At 43.7% G+C, this 23,208-nt stretch overlaps 1 protein-coding gene across 1 annotated transcript in view; it reads right to left on the bottom strand.

The window, feature by feature from the left end:
* LOC110504559 (unconventional myosin-XVI) overlaps nucleotides 1-23,208 on the bottom strand; it is a 225,468-nt gene that overhangs the window by 170,009 nt on the left and 32,251 nt on the right. The window contains exons 3-5 of the mRNA XM_036975024.2: nucleotides 19,791-19,861; nucleotides 18,499-18,642; nucleotides 97-205 (exon numbers count right to left, since the gene is read on the bottom strand). Coding sequence (XP_036830919.2) covers nucleotides 97-205; nucleotides 18,499-18,642; nucleotides 19,791-19,861 — 324 coding nt within the window. The remainder of the gene's footprint in view (nucleotides 1-96; nucleotides 206-18,498; nucleotides 18,643-19,790; nucleotides 19,862-23,208) is intronic.

The following is a 23,208-nucleotide window of genomic DNA, read 5'->3' as shown; positions in this document are numbered from 1 at the left end:
CATTACAACAACACTACACAACACAACAACAAAACACAACAACATAACACTACACACGCAACACAATAGTAAATCCTGTGAGGAGTGTTGTGCTACCGTTTTCCTCCAGGTGTTTTCGGATGATGTAGCAGGTCTCAGTTCCCTCGGTGGTGTAGTCCAGTGGAATGTTCCCGTTCACATCCTGCAGTAGAACATTCACCCCAGCCTTCCAAAACACCCGGAACGTTCGGAACCCACCATAGAACGAGGAGGGAGAGAAAGCAGAAGAGAGACACAAATAAGTTGAGTGGTTTCTCAGGTCATTTATAAGAGGGGGATCGATGATAATGTACGCCCAATTATCAGGCCCTCCCAGCAGTGTGTACCTGAGGAGAACCACAAGGACATAAACACTTAATGGAGGTAATTAATTAACTCATTAAATATGGGACTGTGGGGGCCCCAGGGCAGGGATGTGTGCACAACTCTGCCTTTTACTATTCTCTCAATTCAAGGTTTTTATTCAAAGGCTTTATTGGCATGGGAAACATATGTAAACGTAGCCAAAGCAAGTGAAATAGACAATAAACAAAAGTGAAATAAACAATAAAATGAACAGTAAACATTACACTCACAAAAGTTCAAAAATAATAAAGGCATTTCAAATGTCATATTATGTATATATACAGTGTTGTAATGATGTGCAAATAGTTAAAGTACAACATTGAAAATAAATAAACATAAATATGGGTTGTATTTACAATAGTGTTTGTTTTTCACTGGTTGCCCTTTTCTTGTGGCAACAGGTAACACATCTTGCTGCTGTGATTGCACACTGTGGTATTTCACCCAGTAGATATGAGAGTTTATCAAAATTGGGTTTGTTTTCGAATTCTTTGAGGATCTGTGTAATCTGAGGGAAATGTGTGTCTCTAACATGGTCAAACATTTGGCAGGAGGTTAGGAAGTGCAGCTCAGTTTCCACCACATTTTATGGACAGCGTGCATACAGCCTGTCTTCTCTTGAGAGCCATGTCTGCCTACGGCGGCCTTTCTCAATGGCAAGGCTATGCTCACTGAGTCTGTACATAGTCAAAACTTTCCTTGACTTGGATCAGTCACAGTGGTCAGGTATTCTGCCGCTGTGTACTCTCTGTTTAGGGCCAAATAGCATTCTAGTTTGCTCTGTTTTTTTGTCAATTCTTTCCAATGTGTCAAGTAATTATATTTTTGTTTTCTCATGATTTGGTTGGGTCTAATTGTGCTGCTGTCCTGGGGCTCTGTAGGGTGTGTTTGTGTTTGTGAACAGAGCCCCAGGACCAGCTTGCTCTTCTCCATGTTCATCTCTCTGTAGGTGATGGCTTTGTTAAGGAAGGTTTGGGAATCGCTTCCTTTTAGGTGGTTGTAGAATTTAACGGCTCTTTTCTGGATTTTGAAAATTAGTGGGTATTGGCCTAACTCTGCTCTGCATGCATTATTTGGTGTTTTACGTTAAACATGGAGGATATTTTTGCAGAATTCTGCATGCAGAGTCTCAATTTGTTTTTTGTCCCATTTTGTGAATTTCTGGTTGGTGAGCGGACCCCAGACCTCACAACCATACATGACAATGGGTTCTATAACCGTTTTTTTTTTTTTTTTTTTTTGCCAGATCCTAATTGGTATGTCAAATTTGATGTTCCTTTTGATGGCAATGAAGGCTCTTGCCTTGTCGCTGTGGTGCTGATGTTTAAGCCAAGGTATGTATAGTTTTTTGCGTGCTCTAGGGCATCGTGTCTAGATTAAATTTGAATTTGTGATCCTGTCGACTGGACCTTTTTTGGAACATCATTATTTTTGGCATACTGAGATTTACAGTCATGACCCAGGTCTGACAGAATCTGTGCAGAACATCTAGGTGCTGCTGTAGGCCCTACTTGGTTGGTGACAGAAGCACCAGATCAGTAAACAGAAGACATTTGATTTCAGATTCTAGTAGGTTGAGGCCATGTGCTGTAGACTGTTCTAATGACCTCACCAATTTTTTTATATATATGTTGAAGAAGGTGGGGCTTAAGCTGCATCCCTGTCTCACCCCATGGCCCTGTGGGAAGAAATGTGTGTGTTTTTAACTGCACAGTTGTTGTTTGTGTCCATGGATTTTATAATGTTATATGTTTTTATTTTATTTCCATCAATTTGTATAGCAGACCCTCATGCCAAATTGAGTCAAAGGCTTTTTTTAATCAACAAAGCATGAGAAGACTTTGCATTTGTTTCGATTAGTTTGTCAATTAGGGTGTGCAGGGTAAATACGTGGTCTGTCGTACAGTAATGACATTTGCTCAGTACATTGTTTTCACTGAGGAAATGTACAAGTCTGCTGTTAATGATAATGCAGAGGATTTTCCCAAGTTGGCTGGTGGTGCTGTGGTCTTGAGGTGGGTCTTCTCGGCATGGGTCCTCTATGTGTAGGTCCAAGGGGAGAGTGTCTTGCTAGTATGGGCGGGGTGTTTATTGATCTGTTGCTCCTGTTTGAAGTGTTGGGACTGCGTTTGAGGGCGATGTCCTTTAGGTTCCGGACGAAGGTGGACACTGCTGCCTTGTATAGGTAGACTTGGTCGTAAAGGCTGTTCAAGTCCAGGGTGAAATGGTGGGCCAGGTAAACATTTGGTTTTGAGACACAATCATGGGAAATACTTGTGCTTACCCGCTGTATGGTAGCAGGGTGGAAGTCTTTTTGTGTTAGCAGGGTGGAAAACACTTGCGCGTTGGGTAAAGTAGAAGAGGCTTTTTCAATCACTCCCTTGGGTGAAGTGTCCACCCTTTCCTGCTGTGCTCCTTGTGGCTGTGTGTATTATTATGTGGCTGGGTGACCCTAGTTGGTCCTCAGACAGAAGGTCTAGGGTGCGCTGAGTGTTTGGACACCAGATTTATGACACTCTGTGTTTGGGAAAAAGTACAATCTGTGTCTTGTGAATGTCCTCAATGGGTGTGGGTCGGTTGTCAGGAGGGCTATCAGGGTGGCTGATAGGGTGCTCAGAGGGGGTAGGATCCCCTGGGCTTGGGGTCCTTCATTTGTCTGTCCTGCTGTGATGTCAACGCTATGGTCAGGATCTGGTGTGGTCCGTTCTGTTGTGGTGTCGAGACTTTTATCGGGAGCTGAGGTGGGCTGTTCTGCTGGCTTCTCTGTGGGGGGTGGCCACCTGTCTAATGGGTTGTTCTCTGTCACAGGCCATCTCTCTCTTTCTCTCTCTCTTTCCCTCTGTCTCTTTATCTCGGTCAATATCCCCTTTTCCCTCACTATAACTTACTTAACTTACTTAAAGTGGAACTAACAGCGTTTTAGCAACATGAAATCTGATTAAAATCTGTTCATGTACAGTCCCTGGAAGAATATGACACTTTTTTTTTTTTTTTTTTTTTTTTTACATTTGCTGACAAGGAAACACTTAGATTTGGTCATTTTCACATTTTTATACATTCTTAGAATGTTTGGGAATGATGCATAGTAGGGCATTTGTGAAAATTCTTTAGCAATATAGAGTGAGAAAGCGGCTGTGTGTTTGGACAACTAAAAGACACTGCTGTAAATAAAACCTAACAAAACATCTTGCTCATACACCTGAATGGATTTCTGAAAATATGTAAATACCACGGGAGACCTCTTACATTTGGGAACTTTACAGTCCTATTATCAAACAACCATGAAAAGGTAGGCTCTCTTTCCCTCAGTTATGCACATCAAAAACAACAAGATCAACAACTAATGCTAGCCAGAGCGAGATGAGCTAAACATTAGATAAACACACTCAAACTTGTTTAGCTAGTTGGCCGTCAAAATTGCACTGATAAACGATGGGGAATAGTAGCCTGCTCGTACTTCTGCAGCTTGCCTGTCAATGCTTGCTTGTCCCAACCCACATTTTGACAACTGAATGGGAACTTGCCTGCCTGCCCGCCCATTTGATCAAAGGAAAATACATTTAATTGATAACTAGTTCATAAACTGTCGCCAGTGTGCCAGAATGTGCTCTGGGTTGTTAGTAAATTCAGAGCGTTGTAAGATTATCGGTTTGTAAATTCAGAGAGTTTCGCTCTCCTAGCACATACTGCACGATTGACCCTGGATGCTCTGGCCGAGTAGTAGGGTTGGTCCGTGTGTTCCTCAACAGCAGTCAAGTACACATGTTAACTGGCGAAAGTTGGCTTGCTACTTCCAGACACAAATGGGAGAACACCTCACCATTTCACTTGCCTTAGCAGAGCTGGTTAGGCTGTTTACATTTAATCATGACTAGTATTGTTTCCCCCCTACATTTACTGACACAGGTCATATTAAGCGGTGTTGCATGTTTGTAAATTCATGAATTATTCTGCGCTCTGTCACACTCAGATGAGAGTAATCGAAGGAGGTAGCCAGAGTGAATTTATGAACGCAAGAGATATGCAAACAGGATAACAGTTGTTCAAGTACAGCATAGCTAGCTAACAAAGAGACTCTTTTAACACCTGCATCTAGCTGTACCACCAGATAAGGATGAGGGGGGAAAAGTCGATCACTCACTTACTCCTCCAATGACATGACATCCTCCCAGAAGCTACAGTAGCTAGCTAACATTAGGGTCCAGGTTTTAGTCTTGCTTAATAAAGAGATACGTGAATAGATAGGCTAGCCTATTAGCCACATTATGACTTATGATCAATTCTCATTGCTAGCTTGATTGTATTGACATTCCCAGCCATAGTTACATTCATCTGATCTTGTCCAAAATATTGAGGCATTGAAACTGAAAGAGGGCATCCTGAATTGGAGGAGGCAGCAAACAATGTACCAGTCTGTGATTTACATCCTGATAGCAATATTTTTTGGACTACCAAGAAATGTATTGGTGAATTATATTAGCTAATCATTGCTTGAACTGCATCATTCTAGTCTGCCAATAACGCCTGTACGTCATGGACTTGTTAGTCAAGTAGAACATATTTTTAAAACCTCTTGTAAAGTTGGTTTAGTAGCATAAACTGGGAATTTTATATTTTTTTTTTACTGATATTATGATTGTCTGTTTGTTTCTTATTTGATGAGGAGTTAAAGCACTGTCAGTTCCACTTTAAGCTAACACATTTCCTTTCAAGTCGCCATTGTCAGTCCTTCCCCGTACATTGCTGTTTGCCTAAACAATAAAATATGTTGCAGTGTAACGATTGTGGCTGGGCTGGGGCAGATAAGAGGGACAGGGGTCTTTACGTGAGGCTCCTTATTGAATATTTACCGCTAATAGAATTCTAACGACCATGTTAGGACTGAACACGAGATGAATGGGCTAGTCCTCAGGCAGACAGAGAGAAGTGGAGTGTGTGTGTAGAGGGGGTTGGAGACCGTTTTACCTAATATAGAGAATGGAGAAAGAGGAATATCTAGACGATGGACATAGGCTACAGAGTGACTTGCAAATGCTGAACCAAAAACCTCAAAATCTGCAGTCTAAACACTTATATCTCAGCGCCCTGTACCATTAAATGCAAACCACAAGCACCTGGAACTTAAACATCCTGCAATTCATCAAAACAAATCTCTAAACATTAGGGAAACATCAGAGCTAATGCATCTAATGGATCAACCAGGCAAAGCGTCAATACAGGACTAAGATTGAATCCTACTACACCGGCTCCAATGCTTGTTGGACGTGGCAGGGCTTGCAAACTATTACGGACTACAAAGGGAAGCACATTCGCGAGCTGCCCAGTGGTACAATCCTACCAGACGAGCTAAATAACTTCGATGTTCGCTTTGAGGCAAGCAACACAGAAGCATGTATGAGAGCATCATCTGTTCCGGACGACTGTGTGATCACGCTCTCCATAGCCGATGTGAGTAAGACCTTTTAACAGGTCAACATTCACAAGGCCGCAGGGCCAGACGGATTACCAGGATGTGTACTCCAAGCATGCGCTGACAACTGGCAAGTGTCTTCAATTACATTTTCATCCTCTCCCTGTCCGAGTCTGTAATACCAACATGTTTCAAGCAGACCACCACAGTCCCTGTGCCCAAGAACACTAAGATAACCTGTCTAAATGACTACCGACCCATAGCATTCACATCCGTAGCCATGAAGTGCTTTGAAAGGCTGTTCATGGCTCACATTAATACCATTATCCCAGAAACCCTAGACTGACTATAATTTGCATACCTCCCCAACAGATCCACAGATGGAACAGTCTCTATTGCACTCCACGCCCTTTCTCACCTGGGCCAAAAGGAACACCTACATGAGAATGCTATTCACTGACTACAGCTCAGCGTTCAACACCATAGTGCCCTCAATTGTACAACTGAATGCCTTCAACTGAAATGTGTCTTCCGCATTTAACCCAAGGACCCTGGGACTAAACACCTGCCTCTTGCAACTGGAACAAAGTCTAGGTCCAAAATGCTTCTTAACAGCTTCTACCACCAAGACATAAGACTCCAGAACAGCTAATCAAATGGCTACCCGGACTATTTGCAACCCCCCTCCCCCCCCACACACCCATTTTTAAGCTGCTGCTACTCTCTGTTTATTATCCATGCATAGTCACTTGAGCTCTACTTACATCTACATATTACCTTAATTACCTCGACTAACCTGTGCCCCGCACATTGACTCTGTACCGGTACCCCTGTATGTAGCCTCGCTACTGTTATTTTATTGTTGCTCCTTAATTATATGCTATATTTCTATTTTTCTTCTTTATTTATTTTGTATTTTTTTTTACATCAGTTTATTTTAGTAAATACTTTCTTACACTTATTTTTCTTAAAACTGCATTGTTGGTTAATTAAGGGCTTATAAGTAAGCATTTCACTGTAAGGTCTACTACACCTGTTGTATTCGGTACATGTGACAAATACAATTTGATTAGAATTAATCTACCCGTCAATGGCAAGCAAATAAAAACACAATTAATGAAGTTAATCTGAACGATTTGTTATGTACCAATATTAAATATAGAGCTCTGCATTCTGAATTTTCCCCTTTGTTTCTTAGGGTAAAGTGCCTACCCATTTCTATGGTCTGGGCTAGCAGGAGCTGTTGTCACTCATTAGCAGGGTTAGTTAGGGGTTAATGAATGTTACAATTAACATTCAACATCAGCTGGTGCTTTGTGTATATTCATGAGGAAGAGCTTATTGCTTTGAGACGGAGAGCAGAGAGAGAGTAAGCAAGAGAGATGAAGAAAGAGAGAAAGAGAGAGAGAGAGAGAGAGAGAGAGAGAGAGAGAGAGAGAGAGAGAGAAAGCAAGAGATAAGAAGAAAGAGAGAATGAGAGAGAGAGAGAGAGAGAGAGAGAGAGAGAGAGAGAGAGAGAAAGCAAGTGAGATGAAGAAAGAGAGAAAGAGAGAGAGAGAGAGAGAGAGGGGGAGAGAGAGAGAAAGCAAGAGAGAAGAAGAAAGAGAGAATGAGAGAGAGAGAGAGAGAGAGAGAGAGAGAGAGAGAGAGAAAGCAAGTGAGATGAAGTAAGAGAGAAGGAGCCCAAATGTGCTATTCATACAGCCTTTCTGCAGGTCGTGGCGAGGGACTGTGTGTGTGTGTGTGTGTGTGTGCATGCATGCATGTAGAGTAAATAGGAGAGAGGTGGTGTTCCTGACCTGTCATTCTGAGCTCCTGCTGTGACTCCAGCAAGACTACTACAGTATGGTACCCAGCAAACAAAAATTAGTTATGTGAAAGTTCCCAGAACATTCGTTCGGTCGCCGCAAATGTTCCCATAACACAAAAACTGTCCAGTTGTGAGGATGATTATAGAATGTTGTAAGAACGTTCCTAAAACACATTTAAAAGGTTCTTTAAAGGTTCCCAGAATCTTTTATTAGATTGCGGGAAGTGTATCACAAAATATATGTTCCCAAAAAACTAAAACTGTCCAGTTGTGTGGATCATTCTGCAATGCTTCTTTTAGGGTGCAAAAAACATTCACTCAATGTTACAATAATGTTCCCAGAATATTTTTTTCTGTTCTTTAAAGGTTCCCAGAATGTTTCATTGGGTTGTGGGAACGTAGTGGGGATATGACAAGAGATAAAACTGTCCAGTTGTGCTGACATTCAGATCATGTTTGAAACTTTCCTTTGATGTTGCAAGAATGTTGAGAGAACAACCTTTCTGAGTTCTTTAAAGGTTTCCAGAATATTTAATTAGGTTGCAGGAACAGTGTGGATACCTTACAAGAGTTAGGTTCCCAAAACAAAAAATATGGTCAGTTGTGATGACATTCAATGTTTTATGTTAGGTTGCACAGGTCATTCCTGTAATGTTGAACAATGTTCCACAAATTCCAAATAAATCCGTTTTTACGACTTTCATAGCACATTGATGTTCTCGCTATATACATTTTACCTTGTGAAAAAGAGCGTTACCAATTGTTGATGGTCTCTGGAAGAGGTGTGTTTAAATATAGGTACAATCGTCCTGACACCTCTGTTAGAAGGCGTGGTAATGACCAGTAGGAGACAGAACCACTTTATTTCAACTTCATAGTTTTGTTGTCTTGAACCTGCAATCATCGGCTCTGCAGCCAGAACCTTAACCCTCTGCACCACCAGGTTATATCTATCTATCTAGAACTTAATAGGAATCTTAGCTAATGTTCTGTGAATGTTCTTGGTTTGCAGGGTATTCACTACTCTACCTACTGAGGATATCAACTGGGGCCTCTGTTTTTTTTATTTTACCTTTATTTAACTAGGTAAGTCAGTTAAGAACACATTCTTATTTACAATGAGGCCTAGAAACAGCTGGTTAAGTGCCTTGTTCAGGGGCAGAACAGATTTTTACCTTGTCAGCTCGGGGATTCGATCTAGCAACCTTTCGGTTATAGGCCCAACGCTCTAATGCTCTAACCACTAGGCTACCTGCTGCCCGGGTTACAGTATGGTTAATGATGAATGCATGTGTTATTCATCATATTTTTTACCTAGCTGATATCTATCATGTTAAACTTGCTAGTCAATCATGCGGTTAAAGACAACTACACCATCTACAGATGTGAAAATAAAGCACCAGCCGCCAGTCGAATGTGGCGCTATAAAATAATACAAAGAGTAGTGTGAGTTTGACCATCTCAACTTAATCCTGATGTAATCCTTGTTTGTAATAGCAACCATGTTAGATACAATGTATTAAAGTAAATGATTTGACATGATATGACTACTATATCGCAGTACAGGGTGCCTTTGGCGTCTGCCATCCCATCAATACAGATAGATGATGCTCTATCTGACTGCAGATAGTAACTGCTGACACGTAGAAACAAACAGCATCCTATTGTCTCCTGGGTGCCAAGCGTGCAGCAAGGGGTTAACAAGCTGACCTCTGACCTTGACACACTCCGCACTCACCGCAGCCTTATGATGGATCAGTGTTCGTTGACCTGGCGACAGGAATCGGTCAACGCCGCAACACGCCCGTGTCATAATTGGTGTTACTACAGCAACCGCATTAGGATCCATACCAACAACAAAAAAGAGGACTTGGTGGGATTGTCCCCTGGGATGGGGTTTCCACTAGATCGCACAGCCACAAAGTAAAAATTGGCTATATTGTAAAATGATTTAGCTTTTTGGTTAGGGATTACAGTTGAAGTGTGGTTAAGGTGAAGGTTAAGGATAGGGTTAGGTTTACTTTGTGGTTGTGGTAACTAGTGACATCCCTGGGATGGCTTTAGAGACTCCCTGAAGAGGAACTAAAACACGTAAATGTCCCTAAATGAATGAGATTAGAATGGACTACCTATACACTCCAGGAGTGAGCCACCATCACCACCTATATGAATGGACTACCTATACACTCCAGGAGTGAGCCACCATCACCACCTATATGAATGGACTACCTATACACTCCAGGAGTGAGCCACCATCCCCACCTATATGAATGGACTACCTATACACTCCAGGAGTGAGCCACCATCACCACCTATATGAATGGACTACCTATACACTCCAGGAGTGAGCCACCATCACCACCTATATGAATGGACTACCTATACACTCCAGGAGTGAGCCACCATCACCACCTATATGAATGGACTACCTATACACTCCAGGAGTGAGCCACCATCACCACCTATATGAATGGACTACCTATACACTCCAGGAGTGCGCCACCATCACCACCTATATGAATGGACTACCTATACACTCCAGGAGTGAGCCACCATCACCACCTATATGAATGGACTACCTATACACTCCAGGAGTGAGCCACCATCACCACCTATATGAATGGACTACCTATACACTCCAGGAGTGAGCCACCATCACCACCTATATGAACTAGCGCTCGCTTGCGCAAAGCCAAATTATGTAATCGTTTTCAGATTTAGGGAAGAAGTCAAATCCAAGACAGAAGAAAATACTGTAGGTTTCACTATTTTACCAGAGTTCAGACAAGGGTCATGTCGTTAGGTATTTAAAGACAAAAGTATTGGATTGCCAAAAGTGGGTCAGTCTAAAAGGAAGTTTCATAACAATAGAACCAATTAATAGAACAATATAACCAATTAATAGAACGATAGAACCAATTCATAGAACAATATAACCAATTAATAGAACGATAGAACCAATTATTCACAATCTCCCATCTTAAGCCATGAGGAGTTAAGGAAGCCAGTAATATTAAGATGACTTCTGTAAGCCGTACTATCAAAACCCAGCTCAACAGTAAGCACAAACTTCAAGGTTCACTACAAACTTTCAGAACAAGTGTGTTAGTGAGGTCGGATAACAACTCAGCGTGACACATCAGAGGAGCACTCCAGACAGACGAGACAGAGACAGGCCCCTCCTTACAACTTTTCAGAATGCAAACCATAAGAGAGAAAACTGAGATCATGGTAGGGATCGTTAGGGCATGCAACTGAAACAATTCAAAACGTTGTGCAATGGAAAACTAAAACAAGCATTTCTTATTGGACATGTTCAATTAGTATCTCCTGGTTTCGTCCCGTGTTTTTCCTTTTGGTGCCTAGGGAATAGAACTCACCATTTCTGCTGGGAGACATTACAACAGAATGAGGACAACCTGCCAATTAGCCACTAATCGGCAATCGCTTATCTCATTGCTGCCTGCATGGGCCTTGTTAGCCATGCAAATCAGGAGAAACTAATTGACACAGTGAAATTAAATCAGATATGATAACAGACCAGCGATGCCACGATGGATTCTAGGCTCTGAATAGGGAACTATAGTGACGTCATAGACAGAGATGGCTTCAACAGACTAGGCCTACATCTAGAGTAGCAATCATGTCGTTTCTTCATAGTTGCCGTTGTTGTTAAAGTCTATTTGATCATAGAGGATAATTATTCTCATGGGGAATCAACATGAAAGAGCTGTAAATGAATGACCAATACATTGAAGGAAATAACTCACTGTAACTCCCTCATAATAATGAATTTAAACCGATACATTTAATATGAGGCAGAAGGTTTAGCATGCAGCAACACTACTCTACTGTTGTCTATTGGCTCCTATCATAGTTTTATAACCAATGACTAAACTCCCCTCCTCTCCTCTGGCTGAGGCTTCACCAGTCACACAGAGAGGATAAATCCTGGCAGAAAGATGTTTGCAGACAGAGCAGTACCCGGAGCTGGGAATGGGGGTTTGGAATGGGATTGGGAACGGGGTTGGGAATGTAATGCAGGGTATTGGGAGTGCATGGGAAATTGGGAAGCTGTTTTCAATATGGAGATAAGATAATTAGCATTAGCGCCATCAAACATAGAGAGGGGGCGAGACAATAATACTATCCCCCTCCTCCCCAAATACCAAGCCCCCTACATCCCAGCTCATACGGCCACGGTAAGTGCTGGGATGTCCCAACACTAAACCCTACCCTAATCTTAACCCTTACCTTAAATGAGTAGTTAACTATTGACAATGTTAGATGGTTCCTCACACTGAAAGTAGTCTATTGGCCAGGAGAAGCTTTCATTTTTCGTGAAACAGCCATTACAAACTTCAGCACACTATAGCAACCGCTAACATGTGAGCATGTTCAAAAATATAACGTCCAAATCACCTGAAATCAACTCCATATTTGGTTTGATGTTACTTAAAAGGTGATTTAGCCTTTAAAAAAAACATGCTTCAATGGAGTAGGGACCTATGATGGCCATAGGGCAAATTAGAGTATCAGTGGCCTAAACCTTTCAATGTTACATTGAGCTGGGTGAATGGAATATGAATGAAAGTAATCCAATATGCTGTAATAGGAATAAGGCCATGCACATCAAAAAAAGAACTCATCCTTCCTAATATTAAAACAGCACGACTGCCACTGGTAGGGACATACCAAGGATCCCTGATAGCCACTGTACAATTTCCGTCAGCAAAAACGCTGTCCTCCATTAAAAAGGGAAAGAGATGGAAACCCAAGGACAGCGATGGAGAGGAGGAGAGGAATGAATGGAGGATGAGACGAAGGGAATGACAATCAAAGACAAGCCTGTCTAACATTCTGTTATAGTAAATCACTCTGAAAATGACAAAGACAAGCGTGTCTAACATTCTGTTATAGTAAATCACTCTGAAAATGACAAAGACAAGCCTGTCTAACATTCTGTTATAGTAAATCACTCTGAAAATGACAAAGACAAGCTTGTCTAACATTCTGTTATAGTAAATCACTCTGAAAATGCTACATTCCCCCACTGTAGAACCAGCACATTCTTTGAGAAATTCCAGGTAACACTTCCTAGTATAAACAATGTATTTCAAGTGCATCTATTCTATAACAATGTTATAGTGCATTATAATTCACAGGGATTGTGTATCTGTGCAATTCAGAGGGTGAATAGACAAGAAAAAAGATTTCAGTGCCTTTGAAAAGGGCATGGTAGTAGGTGCCCGGCCAGGCGAAGCGGTTTGTGTCAAGAACTGCAACGCTGCTGGGTTTTTCAATTTCCTGTGTGTATCAAGAATGGTCCACCACCCAAAGGACATCCAGCCAACTTGACAACTGTGGGAAGCATTGGAGTCAACATGGGCCAGGATCCCTGTAGATTTGAGGCAGTTCTAAGGGCAAAAGTTGCAACTCAATATTAGGAAGGTGTTCTTAATGTTTTGTACACTCAGCGTATGTTTATTAGCAGTTACATAGGAATTGCCACCAAATTCTCCCAGTTAATTCCCTGATAGGAGTCTTGTTTCTGATCACGGGGCGGCAGGTAGCCTGGGGTTAAGAGAGTTGGGCCAGTAACTGATAGGTTGGTTCAAAACCCTGGGCCGACTAGGTGAAAAATCTGTCGATGTGCCCTTGAGCAAGGCACTTAACCCTAACTGCACTTTTAAGTCAGTCTGGATAACACCGTGTGCTAAATGTAAATCACAGCAGACTGCATTGACAGACTCTGTGCTGGAGAAGAATGAAGGAAAGAAACAGAAAGGAAATGCATCTTTAAGAAGGTTGCTATTTTTACTCAGCCTTTACGTTATCTTACTCTGAGGAACACACACGTACATACACACACGCAAAATATACACACATTTACTCACGCACAGTCGCACACATAAATGAGTAGAAACACACTTTTTTTAAATGGAATATGTCTTCCCTCACAATTCACCAGAGGGAAGTTGAAGAGGCATGTAATCATTAAAAACATGTTTAAACTTGAACTCTATCTGTCCCACACCCGCCTGTCTCTCGCTCTCTTTTTGAATTGGCTCACCATTATTCAACCACCATCTCTCTCTCCGTGTCTCTCTCCCTCTGTGTCTCTCTCTCCCCTCCCTCCCTCCTCTGACAGGTACTGTAGATGTGACCTCATTAACTAGAAAGTGGGTCTCAGTTGAAAGTGAACGGAAGAAATTTAGTCACTGCCTCCCGTGGAGAGGTAAAATAAACCCTTCCTCATTCTCCCTCTTCCCCGCCCTTCTCTCTCTCTCCTCCTGCAGAGTGCTGCATACTGTATCTATTTTCAGGGGTCTCCTTGGCAGGAGTAGTGTTTGGCCTAACTATATAACACACAGGCCCACTGACTGGGTTGCCTACATGCAGCGCTGCTTTCAGTAAATCAATCCCTGCTCTGAAAGAAAGAGGAAGAGATGCAGAGGGGATGAATACAGACAAACTCTCTCTCTTTCTCTCTTTCCGGCAGCTCTTCAACTGCTGCAACATCCTCTCTGAGTGTCACTCATGCACACCCCATCATACAGGTTCTGTTGCCACCCTACCACACCGGATCCAATCAGCAGAACCAGAATAGGACCTAACATCAAGCCAAACATAGCCCACCCTCCATCCCTCCACTTTTGCATGCTTCTGTCCCCTACTCCACAGCTGCTCCTGTCCCCTACTCCACAGCTGCTCCTGTCCCTTACTCCACAGCTGCTCCTGTCCCCTACTCCACAGCTGCTCCTGTCCCCTACTCCACAGCTGCTCCTGTCCCTACTCCACAGCTGCTCCTGTACCCTACTCCACAGCTGCTCCTGTCCCCTACTCCACAGCTGCTCCTGTCCCCAACTCCACAGCTGCTCCTGTCCCCAACTCCACAGCTGCTCCTGTCCCTACTCCACAGCTGCTCCTGTCCCCTACTCCACAACTGCTCCTATCCCTACTCCACAGCTGCTCCTGTCCCTACTCCACAGCTGCTCCTGTCCCCTACTACACAACTGCTCCTGTCCCTACTCCACAGCTGCTCCTGTCCCCTACTCCACAGCTGCTTCTGTCCCCAACTCCACAGCTGCTCCTGTCCCCAACTCCACAGCTGCTCCTGTCCCCTACTCCACAGCTGCTCCTGTCCCCAACTCCACAGTTGCTCCTGTCCCTACTCCACAGCTGCTCCTGTCCCCTACTCCACAGCTGTTACTGTCCCCTACTCCACAGCTGCTCCTGTCCCCTACTCCACAGCTGCTCCTGTCCCCAACTCCACAGCTACTCCTGTCCCCTACTCCACAGCTGCTCCTGTCTCACACTGGACCTAATACTACAGAACACCAGACCTGACCTAAACCAATCTGATAGACGAATACTACAGAACACCAGACCTGACCCAACCAATCTGATAGACTAATACTGTAGAACACCAGACCTGACCCAAACCAATCTGATAGACTAATACTACAGAACACCAGACCTGACCTAAACCCCTCTGATAGACTAATACTGTAGAACACCAGACCTGACCCAAACCAATCTGATAGACTAATACTGCAGAACACCAGACCTGACCCAAACCCCTCTGATAGACTAATACTGTAGAACACCAGACCTGACCCAAACCAATCTGATAGACTAATACTGTAGAACACCAGACCTGACCCAAACCAATCTGATAGACTAATACTGCAGAACACCAGACCTGACCCAAACCAAACTGATAGACTAATACTGCAGAACACCAGACCTGACCCAAACCAATCTGATAGACTAATACTGTAGAACACCAGACCTGACCCAAACCAATCTGATAGACTAATACTACAGAACACCAGACCTGACCCAAACCCCTCTGATAGTCTAATACTGTAGAACACCAGACCTGACCCAAACCAATCTGATAGACTAATACTGCAGAACACCAGACCTGACCCAAACCCCTCTGATAGACTAATACTACAGAACACCAGACCAGACCTGACCCAAACCAATCTGATAGACTAATACTACAGAACACCAGACCTGACCCAAACCAATCTGATAGTCTAATACTGTAGAACACCAGACCTGACCCAAACCAATCTGATAGACTAATACTGCAGAACACCAGACCTGACCCAAACCAATCTGATAGTCTAATACTGTAGAACACCAGACCTGACCCAAACCAATCTGATAGACTAATACTACAGAACACCAGACCTGACCCAAACCAATCTGATAGACTAATACTACAGAACACCAGACCTGACCCAAACCCCTCTGATAGACTAATACTGTAGAACACCAGACCTGACCCAAACCAATCTGATAGACTAATACTACAGAACACCAGACCTGACCCAAACCAATCTTATAGACTAATATTACAGAACACCAGACCTGACCCAAACCAATCTGATAGACTAATACTGTAGAACACCAGACCTGACCCAAACCAATCTGATAGACTAATACTGTAGAACACCAGACCTGACCCAAACCACTCTGATAGACTAATACTGTAGAACACCAGACCTGACCCAAACCAATCTGATAGACTAATATTACAGAACACCAGACCTGACCCAAACCAATCTGATAGACTAATACTGCAGAACACCAGACCTGACCCAAACCAATCTGATAGTCTAATACTGTAGAACACCAGACCTGACCCAAACCAATCTGATAGACTAATACTACAGAACACCAGACCTGACCCAAACCACTCTGATAGACTAATACTACAGAACACCAGACCTGACCCAAACCCCTCTGATAGACTAATACTGTAGAACACCAGAACTGACTCAAACCAATCTGATAGACTAATATTACAGAACACCAGACCTGACCCAAACCAATCTGATAGACTAATACTGCAGAACACCAGACCTGACCCAAACCAATCTGATAGACTAATACTACAGAACACCAGACCTGACCCAAACCAATCTGATAGACTAATATTACAGAACACCAGACCTGACCCAAACCAATCTGATAGACTAATACTGTAGAACACCAGACCTGACCCAAACCAATCTGATAGACTAATATTACAGAACACCAGACCTGACCCAAACCAATCTGATAGACTAATACTGCAGAACACCAGACCTGACCCAAACCAATCTGATAGACTAATACTACAGAACACCAGACCTGACCCAAACCAATCTGATAGACTAATACTGCAGAACACCAGACCTGACCCAAACCAATCTGATAGACTAATACTACAGAACACCAGACCTGACCCAAACCAATCTTATAGACTAATATTACAGAACACCAGACCTGACCCAAACCAATCTGATAGACTAATACTACAGAACACCAGACCTGACCCAAACCACTCTGATAGACTAATACTACAGAACACCAGACCTGACCCAAACCCCTCTGATAGACTAATACTGTAGAACACCAGACCTGACCCAAACCAATCTGATAGACTAATATTACAGAACACCAGACCTGACCCAAACCAATCTGATAGACTAATACTGCAGAACACCAGACCTGACCCAAACCAATCTGATAGACTAATACTGTAGAACACCAGAACTGACCCAAACCAATCTGATAGACTAATACTACAGAACACCAGACCTGGCCCAAACCAATCTGATAGACTAATACTACAGAACACCAGACCTGACCCAAACCAATCTGATAGACTAATACTGCAGAACACCAGACCTGACCCAAACCCCTCTGATAGACTAATACTGTAGAACACCAGACCTGACCCAAACCAATCTGATAGACTAATACTGCAGAACACCAGACCTGACCCAAACCAATCTGATAGACTAATACTGTAGAACACCAGAACTGACCCAAACCAATCTGATAGACTAATACTACAGAACACCAGACCTGGCCCAAACCAATCTGATAGACTAATACTACAGAACACCAGACCTGACCCAAACCAATCTGATAGACTAATACTGCAGAACACCAGACCTGACCCAAACCAATCTGATAGACTAATACTGTAGAACACCAGAACTGACCCAAACCAATCTGATAGACTAATACTACAGAACACCAGACCTGGCCCAAACCAATCTGATAGACTAATATTACAGAACACCAGACCTGACCCAAACCAATCTGATAGACTAATACTGCAGAACACCAGACCTGACCCAAACCAATCTGATAGACTAATACTGCAGAACACCAGACCTGACCCAAACCCCTCTGTTAGTCTAATACTGTAGAACACCAGACCTGACCCAAACCAATCTGATAGACTAATATTACAGAACACCAGACCTGACCCAAACCAATCTGATAGACTAATACTGCAGAACACTAGACCTGACCCAAGCCCCTCTGATAGTCCTGGTACTGCAGAACACCAGACCTGACCCAAGCATATCTGATAGATTAATACTTCAGAACACCAGACCTGACCCAAACCAATCTGATAGACTAATACTGCAGAACACCAGACCTGACCCAAACCCCTCTGATAGTCTAATACTGTAGAACACCAGACCTGACCCAAACCAATCTGATAGTCTAATACTGCAGAACACCAGACCTTTCCCAAACCAATCTGATAGACTAATATTACAGAACACCAGACCTGACCCAAACCAATCTGATAGACTAATACTGTAGAACACCAGACCTGACCCAAACCAATCTGATAGTCTAATACTGCAGAACACCAGACCTTTCCCAAACCAATCTGATAGACTAATACTGCAGAACACCAGACCTGACCCAAACCAATCTGATAGACTAATACTACAGAACACCAGCCCTGACCCAAACCCCATAGGAAAATATTATTATGATGTTGTGATGCTACACTTTATGGTGTGTGTGTGTGTGTGTGTGTGTGTGTGTGTGTGTGTGTGTGTGTGTGTGTGTGTGCGTTTCTCACCAGCAATAGCAGCAGCACCATGTCGGCGTGGTCACACACACATGCCACGTGCAGGGCTGTCCAGAGGTCCTCATCCTGCAGGTTGACGTTAAGCCCTCGCTCAATCAAAACCTCTGCAGCAAACACGTTGTCATGGCGAGCACACTATGGGATAGAGAGAGAGAGAGAGACAGATGAAGAGAGATAGAAAGGGAGAAAGAAAAAGACAGCAGGGAAGAGAGAGAGAGTTGTGGTTGGATAATGGTGAGCCAAATGAAATTGTTGATTGTTTTTCAATTATAGTAGCATTTCTGCCTAGGCATGGTTAAATGTTCTACGGTCCAGCGAACATTCAACATGTCTTTGCATACATGGATTAAATGTATAATACAGTACATTTAATCAAAACTCATGTCACCATGGTGGCTAGAATATTTTATTATCATAATGTGTACAGTATGGGAACAATCTAAATATTTAAAAACAATAGGTGGATGTGTTTGTGTGTGTGTGTGTGCGTGTGTGCGTGTGTGTGTGTGTGCAGGGCCGGCTTTAGCCTTTTCGGTGCCCTAAGTGAGATTTGGTTGGGGAGCCCTCCTCCTCACAGCGAAACATTTTAGTGTCCCCCCTTTTGATGCCGGAGTGAAAAATGTCAATTTTTTGCAATTCGACCAATTTCGCCATGGGGTGGAGAGAACATTTTGCAGTTTTAAAGGGGAATAACATTAAATTTAGTCTCTGACTCATTGTTGGACTGTCTGTCAACGTGCAAACCTCTCTCACTCAGGGAGAGCGAGGTAGAGCGAGAGCTAGAATGAGAGATAGGTCCCTGAGTGAGAGATGTGTGCACGTTGACAGACAGTCCAACAATGAGTCAGAGGGATTTAGGAACAAAGACACATTATCTGAATTCTTAATTATTCCCCTTCAAAGCTATTTCCTACAATTCAACACATTTTGCCATGATGTATGCCAAGTTAATATGATGTCTGAGTGAGAGTGGCTAACAAAATCAATGGGGGACCCTGGAGGTCAGGAGCCCTGGGATTGTGCCCTGCGTGCCCGGGTAGTCTTTGGCCATGATTTTAAAAAAGTTAGATAGTTGGCTAGACTAACTAACGATCAAAAAATGTACAAGGCTAATTATCAGCAAATTAGTTACATAACAAGAGATAAACTGCAGGTGCACAACCACATTTATAAATTGCATCTGTTGTATTCTACTATTCTAACTGTCAATAGTAAGTTGAGACAACGACTAAGGACGCTTCTGTTGCTTATGTCTGGAGTTGGCCATGTGTGTGTGTTCTTACCAGGTGTAGAAGAGAACCACCAGAGGAGATCGGAGTGTTGGGGTCAGCTCCCTCCTTCAGCAGACACAGCACTGCAACGTAGAAAGAGAGAGCAATATTACTTTATATATTACACACTTATAAACCACAAACGCCTAGTGTGTGAACCCATGTGGATGTAGTAACAACAAAGATAGACAGGACGATAGACAGCCGAAGTAGAAAATAACAGATAAACAATATTACTTGAAATGAAGCGCTATTGGAAAGACTCGCAAACAGTGTATTTTTCCAATAAACCTGCACTTGTAAATGCATGCACACACACACACACACACACACACACACACACACACACACACTCACTCACACTCACACTCGCACACTCACACACTCACACACTCACACACTCACACACATACTACAGCTTCCTGCACTCCAGTATAATCCCCTGTGTGTGGCTTGTACTCCGCGTGCCCTTGAGGAGTCAGTCACTTCTCAGGCAGTCAGACATCAGTCAGTCAGTCAGTCATCAGTCAGTCAATCAGTTTTCAGTCATCAGTCAGTCAGTCAGTCAGTCATCAGTCAGTCGTCAGTCAGTCAATCAGTCAGTCAGTCAGTCAGTCATCAGTCGTCAGTCAGTCAATCAGTCAGTCAGTTATCAGTCAGTCATCGGTCAGTCATTAGTCCTCAGTCAGTCAGTTATCAGTCAGTCGTCAGTCAGTTATCAGTCAGTTATCAGCCAGTTATCAGTCAGTTGTCAATCAGTCATCAGTCAGTCATCAGTCAGTCAGTCATCTATCAGTCAGTCAGTCAGTCAGTCATCTATCAGTCAGTCAGTCAGTCAGTTACTTATCAGTCAGTCATCAGTCAGTCATCAGCCAGTCAGTCAGTCAGTCATCTATCAGTCAGTTACCTATCAGTCAGTCAGTCAGTCATCAGTCGTCAGTCGTCAGTCAGTCATCAGTCAGTCATCAGCCAGTCACAGTCAGTAAGTCAGTCAGTCATCTATCAGTCAGTTACTTATCAGTCAGTCAGTCATCGGTCATTCATTAGTCCTCAGTCAGTCAGTTATCAGTCAGTCATCGGTCAGGCATTAGTCCTCAGTCAGTCAGTTATCAGTCAGTCATCGGTCATTCATTAGTCCTCAGTCAGTCAGTTGTCAGTCAGTCATCAGTCAGTCAGTTATCAGTCAGTCGTCAGTCAGTCATTAGTCCTCATTCAGTCAGTCAGTCAGTCAGTCATCAGTTATCAGTCAGTCATCAGTCAGTCAGTTATCAGTTAGTCAGTTATCAGTCAGTCATCAGTCAGTCAGTTATCAGTTAGTCAGTTATCAGTCAGTCATCAGGCATTAGTCCTCAGTCAGTCAGTCAGTTGTCAGTCAGTCATCAGTCAGTCAGTTATCAATCAGTCAGTCAGTTATCAGTCAAACATCAGTCAGTCAGTTATCAGTCAGTCAGTCAGTCAGTCAGTCAGAGTGTATCAGAGTGTATGAGCCCACCACCATTACAGTAGCAGTTGTGAGAGTATCTGCCTGGATCACATCACATCAGAATACATCAGCTCTCCGAAGCCAGAGTGCACTGACTAACACACTGACACAGATCTGCACTACAAATATAGTAACTACATCATGTGCCACACCCTGACACAGATCTGCACTACAAATATAGTAACTACATCATGCGCCACACACTGACACAGAACTGGTCATTCTGCTCTACAAACTGTCATATGTTCTACCGTACTCACACAGACATTGATCTGCTTTACAAAAAGCTGAACACTATTGAAAAAGCAACACTGAACTGTTGATCCTTTAATCAAAGACTCACACAGATCTGGCCCAACAACTCCCAAAACACTCCCATCCACTCCAAATCCACTACCAAAACACTCCCAAACCACTCCCAACTACTCCCAAACCACTCCCAAACCACTCCCAACAACTCCCAAACCACTCCAAACCACTCCCAACTACTCCCAAACCAATTCCAACTACTCCTAAACCTCTGCAAACCACTCCAGACCACTCCCAACTACTCCCAAACCACTCCAAACCACTCCCAACTACTCCCAAACCAATTCCAACTACTCCTAAACCACTAGCAAACCACTCCCATCCATTCCCAAAACACTACCAAAACACACCAACCAACCCCAAAACACTCCCATCCACTCCCAACCAATCCCAACCACTCCCAAACCACTTCCAACCACTCCCAAACCACTCCCAACCACACCATACCCACTACCAACCACTCACAACCCACTCCCACTCCCACTCCCAACCTAATCCCAACCACTCCCAACTCACTCCAAACCACTCCAAACCTACTCCCAACCCACTCCCAACCCACTCCCAACACAATCCCAACCACTCCCAACCCACTCCCGACCCACTCCCAACCCACTCCCATCCATTCCCAAAACACTACCAAAACACACAAAACCAATCCCAAAACACTCCCATCCACTCCCAACCAATCCCAACTACTCCCAAACCACTCCAAACCACTCCCAACTACTCCTAAAAATAATACCAACTACTCCTAAACCACTAGCAAACCACTCCCATCCACTCCCAAACCACTCCAAACCACTCCCAACCCACTCCCAACACAATCCCATCAACTCCCAACCCACTCCCAACCACTCCCAAACCACTCCCAAACCATTCCCAACCCACTCCCAAACAACTCCCAACCCACTCCCAACCCACTCGCAACTCACTCCCAACCACTCCCAAACCAGTCCCAACCCACTGCGAACCAACTCCCAACACACTACCAACGCAATCCCAAACCATTTCAACTCACTCCCAAAACACTCCCAACCCACTCCCAACCCACTCCCAAACCACTCCCAAACCACTCCAAACCACTCAACCCATTCCCAACTCACTCCCAACCACTCCCAACCACTACCAAACCACTCCCAACCCATTCCCAACTCACTCCAAACCACTCCCAACCCACTCACAACTCACTCCCAACCACTCCCAACAGCTACAAACCACTTCCAACCATTACCAAACCACTCCCAACCCTCACCCAACCCACTCCCATCCACTCCAAACCACACCATACCCACTACCAACCACTCCCAACCACTCCCAAACCACTCCAAACCACTCCCAACCCACTCCCAATCCACTCCCAACACAATCCCTACCACTCCCAACCCACTCCAACCCACTCCCAAACCACTCCCAACCCACTACCAACCACTCCCAACCCACTCCCAACCCACTCCCAACCACTCCCAACCAACTCCCAACCACTCCCAACCCACTCCCAACACACTCCCAACACACTCCCAACACAATCCCTACCACTCCCAACCCGTTCCCAACCCACTCCCAACCACTCCCAACACACTCCCATCCCACTCCCAACCCACTCCCAACCACTCCCAACCCACTCCCAACCCACTCTCA

This window comes from Oncorhynchus mykiss, chromosome 3 (genome assembly GCF_057628025.1).
Source record: "Oncorhynchus mykiss isolate SJ-2025 chromosome 3, ASM5762802v1, whole genome shotgun sequence".
NCBI lineage: Eukaryota > Metazoa > Chordata > Actinopteri > Salmoniformes > Salmonidae > Oncorhynchus > Oncorhynchus mykiss.
Note: the sequence above shows the minus strand (reverse complement) of the source record. Positions and strands in the feature narration are given on the sequence as shown.